Source organism: Dipodomys merriami, unplaced genomic scaffold, assembly GCF_024711535.1.
Source record: "Dipodomys merriami isolate MVZ:Mamm:240054 unplaced genomic scaffold, mDipMer1.0.p SCAF_31, whole genome shotgun sequence".
Lineage (NCBI taxonomy): Eukaryota > Metazoa > Chordata > Mammalia > Rodentia > Heteromyidae > Dipodomys > Dipodomys merriami.
Genome location: NW_027204604.1, coordinates 9283422 through 9294080, shown reverse-complemented (window position 1 = coordinate 9294080; position 10659 = coordinate 9283422). Strand labels below are relative to the sequence as shown.

The window sequence follows — 10659 nt, the reverse complement described above, 5'->3', positions numbered from 1 at the left end:
GATTCTTAGCTTCCATCTTTTCTTTCTGTAATCATGGTTGAGTAGAGAATGAACAATGATCCTAGAATAAAGATGAAGAAAAGGTAGGGCAGGACTAATGAGCAGGAAGGAAATTTGAGGAAGCCTAGCACAACCTAGTACCTTCCCAGCAACATATGGCTAGCAGAGCTGATTGAGCACCACAGGGCTCTGACCTCCTTTCCTGACTTGTCACTCAAACATGTGTGATGTCATAATACTTACAAAGCAGGAAGGGCATCTGTGAATCAAGAGTTCAATGCGACCAGAGTTACACCCATGAGGTCACTGAAGTAGATCAGCTTCATAGGTGTATGATATTAGACATTTGCTTAAAAATGAATTGCCTTAATGAGTACTAATCTCCAAGAAAATAGTAGGCACAGTCTACCATGGCTTGTTTGTGATTATGTAGTTTTTTACTTTATAACTAAACTAAAATAATTTGGAGGGATCCGTAGATACAAGAATTTGACTTTTTTTTCTCTTTTCCCCTAGACATTTCTTTTTGAAAAAATATGAAATATTTAGGATACACTGGACTAACACCATTGTATCTAACATCTAGTTCAAGAAATATGTCCACATTACTGAAGTTACTTTACCAGACTCAGTTTTCCCACAAAACACACAAACATCCAAGTTGAAAGAAATCATTATTCCTCACTTGGATGTTTGCTATTCTCTGACTTGTTTTCCCTGGAATTGATCCTAGTTTTGCTGTTTTATTTTTGCCTGAAGCATCTAAGGTTCCAAGAATAGTGAGAAGGTGGGAGGGAAGACTTCCAAAGTCAGAAATACCTGAAGGGCAAGGGCTCACTGGCAAACATAGGTCATTTGAAGTGTGTTGCTGTTCTTTGTGAGTTCTTGTTTGATTTGATAACTTGAGTATGAAACCTAATGACAGCTCAGCTCACCTGATTCATTCCTCTCCACACTCCATGTCCATCTCTTTGCATGCTGTTGGAGTATAGTCACCTCCCTCATAATCAGAGGCTGCACACACACACACACACACACACACACACACACACACACACACACACACACACACACACACACACACACACACACACACACACACACACACACACACACAGCTTTAAAAAAAATTAACCACAGAAAATCATGCTGTTTTTACTCGGGCTCTTTACAATGCTGAACTCCAAAAAATAGTTGTGGGCCTCCATTCAAAACATTCATGATACTTATTCATTATTAGTCACATGTATATTGCGTCTCTTTCTCCTCTCCAAAGAAAAAAATTAAGTTCATTTGAAAATATACTATCATCATCTGTAGGAAACATCCTTAGTGTCCTGCATGTTCATGAGATACCATATGTTGGGGCCTTAAGTGAACCTCTAAAATACTAGGTGAAGGGGGCAGGAAGATGTTATTCAACTAAGGACTAAGGAAAGAGAACAGAGGGATTCTAATGAGGATAATTTTAATGTGGCTGTAAATCATAGGTTAGACCAGATTAGGCCATATCTAATAGATCACTACATTAATTACCAAAGCAGTATTAGTCTTAAACCTAAACTAAATGGGAACTGAGAGGTATAATTAAGTAGATCTGGATGAAGGGGTCCTGGCATTGCTTAACCAGTGTACACGTTTGTTCCCATATTGGGCTCTGAAAGCAGTGTTTTTCTGAATCATTTACCATGGGAATCTGGAGGACTCAGCTGTCCCTTACCTCTGTCCTAATGCACGTTGAGGTCTGAGAGTATCTATTAGCATCAGAGTTTTATAAGGAACACTAAATTTTAACAGGTTCAAATTTAAACCTGTTGCCAGGTGCTAGTAACTCGTGCCTTTAAGCCTAGCTACTCAGGAGGCTGAGATCTGAAAAGTGGTTTGAAGCCAGGCCAGGCAAGAAAATCCATAAAATTTTTATCTCCAATTATCTACACAAGCTGGAAGTGGAGCTGTAGCTCAAGTGGTTGTACATTAACCATGAGCAAAAAAGCTGAGACAGCAGCTGGCCCTGAGTTCAAGCCCTACAACAGGTACACATGTATACATGCATATGCACACAAATTGAATCTGTAATGTCCATGCTCAGACCTCTCTTCAGTCTTATTCCTTTCTCCTCCTGCTAAGTACATCAAGATACCCATTTCCATCTAGACTCAATGCAATCCTCAGTTCTCTCCTGTTTGATATCCCTCATCTCTTTCCAACCCTTTGTCCTCTTTCCTCTGGAGATTGGTACTAATCTGACATAATAAAAACTAAGTGCTGATAGATGGACTAGGAGGTTGAAGTTGACATTTCTGCCAATGAGACATTGTAACTATGGCACTAAAGTGGCTATAGTCTAATTAGTCTGTCTCTCTTAAAGCCACTGCCATTATTGATTGTGTTGTGCAACCTGACTTACTGTTAAGGCTATTGCTGTAGCAAATAAACAGTCATACATTTATAGAATTTTGGTAGAATATCCAGATCATTTATTAAAGTGATAATTCTAAATGTTTATATGCAGACCTATTAAGAGCTGCTAGATCTAAATTTCCCAGTAATGTGTTCCATCATTTCTACTATTTGAATATTTCTATGAAAACATATTGTATTTATTAATCTCCCAGTGAGAAAGAAAAGTAGTCCGAGTAAGAAAGCCTAAACTCAGATCAATTCTAATGACCTTGGAGTTGTTTTCCCATAGGATCACTGCCATTTTTAAACATCTAAGTGAACACGGATCTTAGTCTATTATAAATGAGCAGGAGCAATTCAACATTCCCTCCTAGACAATATGTTAGCAAAGGACAAAAAGTACAACTTTAGGAGATTTAGAAGGAAGTTTGGTTGGTAAAGAAATATTTCAAATGCTCTTTGGTGTGAAAAAAAGTACAAACACTTTCTCCTGTTACATTGATTGAGTCCACTTAAATGACTTTTGTGAAATTTGGCAGGTCTGGATAACAAGTCAGAACTGTGGTCTGATTTCGTCACATGTAATTAAGTGTAGTTTTTCACTTGCCCTCTGCCCTGATCCCAAAATATGCTCAAACAGCAATGTTTTCATTTCATTTATTCCTTTAAAACAAGTCACTTCATACAGCATTTAGATATTTTTAAGTCACACACCTCATAAATAAAATGCATTGTAACAATGGCAAAAAAAATCACATGATTTGTACAAAATGAAATTAGATATCTCCAGGTAGCAGCAATGCATTAACTTTAAAAAGAAATGCTGGCAAATAGACAAAAGAACACTTTTAAAATGAGAAACACTTGTCTTCTTTACGAAAGAATTTTCTAATGCCAAGAAAAACAGCTTTGTTCTACTTTGCCCATCCATCCCTATTACCTTTTCAAGTCATGTTCTAAAGCTGACAGTCTCTACTGATGGTTTCTCTGCTATGTCTACTGCATCAATACAAGAACTAGAAGTCTATTGTTATTCTCTATCTTTTTGACAAGCTACATTTACTTGTTCTGCATTTTAAGCTGAGTTCAAAGTTTTGAAGGAAAAGCATTACCTTGCTATAATAGTTCCTGTAAACAGCATGAGTCCTAGATGGCACCATGTGAATTAGAAAACTGACAAGTCCTCTGGTCCTTTAAGTAACTTACAGGTTATAATTAACTACATATTCTATACCATTATAAAGGCAGACTCAGGTAATCTTTGTAAGAAAACAAAACAAAACAAAAATAAACAACCCTATACCTTCCAAAGGTTAACCTCTGTTTACACACATTAACTAAACTATAGGTTAGAATTTTTAAAAACATAAGTATAAAAGGTCATAGAAAAATGTTTATATTCCTGGTCTGACACTTTGATACCAACCTTTTCCACCTAGGCCCTGCTACATTTTATACCAAGAAATAGAGGAAAAGGGTTGGGGCAGCAAAGGCAATTGCTTGGAATATTGTCTATTTGAAAAGCATATTTTATTATTGAAATACATCCATTTCACAATCTCTTCCTTCTTTAGAGGTACTTTAATCTCGTATCCCTTCCTCCTTTCAATATGAAATATTACGGGAGGGTTATCATCCTTCTTTAAGACCTCAGTCAATATCCATCACTCAGTATCAATCTAATACTTATCCCCCCCCCAAAATATTCAAAGCACTGTAAACATTAGGCTAGTTTCTGGAGAGGAAAAAAATCAAAGAATTTTCCCATGATCAAGGAAGTCTTCATTCATGTTGGATGAGATGTGCTGAAATATAGTGCTCATTAAAAACTAGCTTATTTAGCTGGGGATGCAACTCAAGTGGTAGAGTTCTTGCCTGGCAAGCATGAGGCCATGTGTTCAATCCCCAGCACTGTGAAACAAAGCAAACTAGCTTATTACTAGCTTATTCATATTGGGTGTTTCACTTCAGACTTAAAAAATGATGGTGCTTGTATATGACACGTTTAAGGCCTCTGACTCAAAACTCTACTTCCTTACAATGAACTTAGGAACAACTGGAGGGCTACAAGGACAAATATGAATATTGCCTGTAAAACAAATATGGAAAAGCAATCACATTATAAGAAATAACATTTTTTTCATAGACCATGCTCCTAATGTTACCGAAATTATTATATACCCACATGTTGTGCCACTACATACACTGAACACTGCTGAAAGCTGATGTCTAGCAGCTCAAGAATTGTATCTTAATGTCCTCAACAAGATCCTTAGAGGGCTATGTAAACTTTTATTCCACGTCTTTTTTAAAGTGCTGCAAATAATAGTGTCAACACATAAAAGAAAATCTTAATATATTTTAAGTTTAAAAGGCCACCTGATTTTTTAAAAGTTGCTTAATCTTACACACTGTAATTTCCTCAAAGCCCCAAAACTATGTTTCGCTAGGGCAACTTGCAAATGTTTATGCTTTAATCCCTACATAGGACAGAAGGAAGAAGTTAAATTAGCAAGTTAGGCATGGGCACTTAGGGACATATTTAGGTAAGTACTATCAAGTCCTGATCCTGATTTTTCTGGGACCTAAACTTCATAGACTACTCAAATGCAGTAACAGTAAATAACAGGGTCAGGTTGAGCAACGGCCATGCTTTAAGGGTATCACTTGAAAATGCCCATATCTCATTGATGGGAGACAAGAAGTCAATGAGGAACCACTAGCAAAAAAGATGCAATATCATGGGGGTTTTAAGGTTGTTATTATGTCACATTTCTCCTGGACGTTAATTTTTTAAAAAACTTCCGAGGTCCCTCTACCTAAGAAAGCATTTTTAACAGAATGTCTAATACATAACCCAAAAAAGAGCAGGGCAAGGAGGGGGGACAGGGTGGAAATAAGGTAAGCTTATTCCTATTTTGCACCTAATGTAAACTGTCCTCATTTTAATTTAAAAAAATACTATACGATAGGCAAAAATTGAATAAATAGGAAGAAGTTTCATTGGGCCCTAGTGCAAACAAGATAAAAAAAAATTTAATCCTGCTGCAAGTACTAAATCCCTATTTTTTTCAAAATTCCCTAGATGAGAATTCATATTAATAATTCATTTCAAGAGCATAATAAGCCTAACAAGAACAAAAGGATCCTTTAAATTCCATGAAGCTTACAGGTCTGAGTTTTGAAGAAGCAGTTCAGGCGTTCGATCTTTAACAAATTAAATGCAGAAAATATTTCAGCAAGAATGTTCTGTGATCACAATACTGCTTTAAGGTCCCAGTGCTAAATCTCAACAAATGACTGATTTAAAAAAGCTGTTTTAAAATAACTCTCTGACCAAGAAGCAGTTTGACCGAGTATATACCTGGTGAATGGATAGCCTACATAAACGATCAAATATCCTCTGAAAAAAATTCTTGAGAAATATGTCAAGTTCTTGACTAAATCCAATTTTAAAATGGTATGAATTATCAAAATATCAGCATTTTATTTCTTTCCATTTGTTAAATGAACCCACTGCAGTTAATATATACTCAGTTTTAAAGTGACAGAAATGGTGTTGAGAAACATCAAAACATGTCTGGCACATTATAAATTAATGAATAAAGATCTAGATCTAAGCAAATGTCAAGTTTGGCTCCTGAAGAGATAGACAAGCTTTATTCAATATTGCATAAAGCTCAATTTGATGGATGTTACCTTGTGGTACCCTCTTAATTTGTGATTTTAAAGTTATTATTTTCTGGGGAAAACAAAATACAAGAACCACCTAGATCAAATGACAGAACGAAGATATTTGTATATCATATGCATTTTTTCATACATATTATGATAGCCAAACACTAAGTACCCTAAGCTCACAAGTGCTACTCTCAAGGCTCAGTAAAAGAAAGTTTAAACACTTTCAACTGATACTGGCCAAAATAATTTATAAAGTCTAAAACAGCTATGAACACAAAAGGTATACTCAAGAAATGTCATCTGATTATTGGAAGTATACTTTGTGAAATTTTCCTTAAAGGAACATTTTCCCTAAATTGTTCACTTTTTTTTTTTTTTTTTGATCAGTCGTGGGGCTTGAACTCTGGGCTTGGGCGCTGTCCCTGTGCTCTTCAGCTCAAGGCAAGCGCTCTACCGCTTGAGCCACAGCGCCACTTCCAGTTTTCTAGTGGTTTATTGGAGATAAGAGTCTCACGGACTTTCCTGCCCGGGCTGGCTTTGAACTGCAATCTTCAGATCTCAGCCTCCTGAGTAGCTAGGATTATAGGCGTGAGTCACCGGTGCCCGGCTGTTCACTTTATTTTCATTTCACAAAGGGAAAATGCTGGAGGGTACATCTCAATTTCAAAACATTTGCCAAAAAAGCTATGAGGAAAGGGATATAAGTGCTGCTTTTTAAAAGTGAGATAGTTAAAATGAGAGTAAGATAACAAAACCTCACAACACCAAGCCTCTTCATGTTGTATGACATAATACATAATGAGTTATAATTGAGCATCCCTGATCTTCAAAAGCATTAAGAAAAAGAGGTAGAACATGTTATCTGGAAGATCTTGTAGTGAAGCTAAATTTTAGAGGGTGTGTGCCTTGAAGATTATTAGTCCAACAAGCAAAAGACAGAAGAAGTATTCTGAGAAAGCTGATATAAGGCAAAGATTGTGAAACTTTCATATCTTGGAAGTACAATAAATTCAAGAATATGACACCAATTACTTTAAAACTGTGTGAAAGTCAAAGATGGCAGATAAGCAAATGCTAACTTGCAGACATATGGCATTTTCAAGAGTACTGGCAAGAGATGCAGCTAGCAGAGAAACATTGCTTAGATATGCAGAAGTCTTACAAAAAAAAAGAAACAGAAACCTAACATTATCATGTTCAATGAAGACCTATTTTCTTTGTTTGAGGGAGAGCTCTTTAAAAAAAAAGAGGAAAATATATCCTTCAGATAAATGTATATATATATAAAAAAGCAAGTAGATCACTCAAACTGCAAAAAACTTCAATTAAAAAGCATACCCTGCTTAATTTTAAAATCTTATCCAATATGACAAAGATCAATACATGAATTGCATTAAAATGTGAGGCCAACAGTCTTTAAAGCTTCAGTAAGCTGCTCAGGCACCTTTTCCCTTATACATTCTACTTTTATACACTAGAAATCTTAAGCAGGACTCGACAGATTCCTGCTTTAGATAACATTCTTAAGGAATAGACTCTTCCCTGTAAAAATTGTTTTTCATGAACTTCTAAGTGGTTAAGCACACACTTATAAAGTTTACCAAATTGCAGTATAAAACCAGTTTTGACAGTTCTGAGTATCTTCATTTGATGGATCAATTCATAATTTAGAAACTATTAACTCATTCAGTTATTAAAAAAGAATCTACTATGGAGAAACTGTGGTGGTGGTATATGTCCAGTGGTCTTCCATGAGACCTTCCACATTACCCCAAATAGGATGATTTCTTCTATAAGTAAAAGCTGCTGGGTGCTAGTTTGTAATACTAAAATCCAATCTTCAGGTTAGTGTCATTAGGTGGAAAGGCCCACCTGTTCCGTCACCCTAGCAGAGAGAGGGCACGTATCACCACTGTAGACACAATCTGTAAACTTGCACACGAATTTTAATCTTAACAAGGAATTTCAGTGTCTTACTGGTCTTAGTGAAAAGGATGGTTCAAGCATTGTGTCCTTTTGTTCTTTAGGATTATGAATAGCTTATTGGAAAACCCAGAGCCTTCTGGATCTGTGAGGTAGTAGGCTTCAGCCCTCATCATGCATAGATCATACTTCTCCAAAGTTGGTGTGGCCGGTCTCCTTGGCATGGTCCCTTGCTTCTGCTTGGCCAGTTAATCCCTTCCCACACACCATACATCTCAGGGTGAAGCGGTTTACATCAGTAAATTGTCTTTTTCTTCTAGCTTCATCTGCTAATTCCAGTGCTTGTACAAGAACGATATCATCATTAGAGGAGAAAATGGTCAGAGGAGGTGTATCTGGATCAGGGAAGATACGCTGAAGCGGGTCATAGTGGATGCCATCATAGATTAGCAAAACCCTTTTGGTATATCCTGCATCTTCCCCAAACCGATCAATTCTTACTGTCTGTGTATCTACTACGCATATTTCACATTGATAAAACTTGGACAAAATTGATATCTCAATTGCTCCTCCCCAAGTATCATCCCTTCTGATCCAGTCACAGTACTCTTGATTGGTTTTTCCCAGTATTGCCTCACTATAGAAGTCTGGATCACTTGCTACAATTTGTGCTATAAGGCGTCTCATCTCAGGGGCACACGCTGGATTCAAGACTCCTCCTTCAACGACATAATACACACTGGTAAAGAGGCAAGAGTTGTCTGCTGGGACTGTGGTTCTACTAAGCACAGGCAAAGTTTCCCTGACGTAACTTGGAGCACCATATTTTGACAATGCAGGTGAAGTTTTGGGTCTGGTGTGGTCTTCTTCAACGATCAGCATGTCGCCTGTTTAAAAAAAAACACAAAACACAAAAACAACAAATCCAGAACTGCAAAGAAATCACACCCAAAACTGGGTGTTCAGTAGCCAAGTCTGTCAAGGACACACACTTTTTTAGTTACAGGATATTCAGAAAGATGAAAATAAAAAAAAAATGGAGGGGGGGGGAACCCACCCCAAGTTACATCCTAGTTTAGTCAAGAGGTTTGGGGAAAATGCATCTTTGAATTCTGCCTTTAAAAACACACATCTTCCTTCCAGGTTGTTTACCACAGACCAGGCCACTAGGGGGTTCTCCTTCTGAAACTTAACATTCACGCTAGTGTGGAAAGGGTCCTTTAACACATCATGGAAACCTTTTTCTTACCGACACTGACATTCAAGTTTCAATACTAGGGGGAAAGAACTGCTGTAGGTTAGAACCTGAAGGGGCTTTGGAGAACTACTACTTTAAGGAATAGTTATCTGTCAAGCTAAGCGCACGTGCAAGGGACTTGCAAGAACAAATCGGGTAAGAAAAAAGCATCCTGCGCCCTTCGGACCTACAGACCCATCAGGACAGGGAAGAACTTTCCGGGGAGCGAATCCGGTTCTGCGTTCTTGGCGCTTTGGTGAACTCCGAGAAACCAAGATGAAGGAGCTCTGAAAAGCAGGTTGGGGGGAAAAAAAGAGAACCTCCAGATGCTCTGGGCTTCTCCTCCTCATCCAGGTGTCGGGACATAGAGCGGGTGGACACAGTTGCCCTAGCCTCTGCCAGGGCGCACCGTCCTTCGATCGGTCCCGTCCCCGGGGCCCGGGGCGCCCCAGCCGGTCCCCTCCCTCCCCGGCCGCGCCTCCTACCGGACTGGATGGGCAGGTCCCCCAGTGCCGTGTCCCCGTCGCTGAGGTCCAGGCACTCGGGCGGGTAGCCGACGAGGATGCGCTGACCGCCGGGGGAGATGCCGGTGATGTCGGCGATTTGGCCCTGGAGTTCCCGCAGCCGGGTCCGGCTGGACAGCCCCTGCAAGACATGGGTGCCGTCCTTGGCCTTGCAGCGGAGCCGCCACATCGCGTCGGTCCGGCCGCCCCCAGGCCAGACACCGGCGGAGCCAGCTTTGGCCCCGGCCGCAGGGTGGTGGGAGACGCAGCCAGGGCAACCAGCCGCGGGGTGGGCTTCAAAATGGCCACCCTTGGCCCCGCCAAACATCGCGAGAAGTCGTCGCTGATGCAACTCTCGCGACGCTTCAGCACTGCAGGGAGCCGGGTCTATCTTAAAGTGACAGCTGGGTTTCCCCCCGCCACCCTCCAGAGCCCCGGGACGAGGGCTCGTGGGCTCTTGTGAAGACAGCGTTGCCGTTCTTGCTCCCCACACTCCGAGTGCGGTGCCCTGCGCGTCGGCAGCATATATGCCCAAGGACAGAGGGCGGGGAAGGAGCTCCGGAATCAAGGAGGACGGAATGTGACCTTGGCCTCGGGTCAGCAGTGATTCCATCCGGCCTTCCCACCTCCACCCCGAGAAACGCCACCATCCCTGAGAACGCAAACAAATGCCAAGAATAGCTAGTGAATCAAACAGACCTGTCAAAAACAGAGACGCATGGCTACACTCGTGGTCACACCAAACACTGACTCAGAGGGTTGGCGGACCGGAAGGCCAGCTCCCCGCCATCTCCACGGGACGGTGATCTGCCCATTTGCCACATCAGAAAGCACAGTGTGAAGTCAGCACCTGGCCCCCCGGGGTCGTGGCCTCCAGCAGGTGGTGGCCATCTACAGGAGGGATGTAGAGGA

The 10659-nt window shown here is 40.2% G+C and overlaps 1 protein-coding gene across 1 annotated transcript; it reads right to left on the bottom strand.

The window, feature by feature from the left end:
- Positions 1-8012: 8012 nt before the first annotated feature.
- On the bottom strand, positions 8013-10075 carry Yod1 (YOD1 deubiquitinase). Its single transcript, XM_070041624.1, has 2 exons — positions 9730-10075; positions 8013-8894 (listed from the first exon to the last, which is right to left on the bottom strand). The coding sequence occupies exons 1-2, from the start codon at positions 10073-10075 to the stop codon at positions 8191-8193; spliced, it is 1050 nt and encodes a 349-aa protein (XP_069897725.1). The 3' UTR covers positions 8013-8190.
- Positions 10076-10659: the final 584 nt, after the last annotated feature.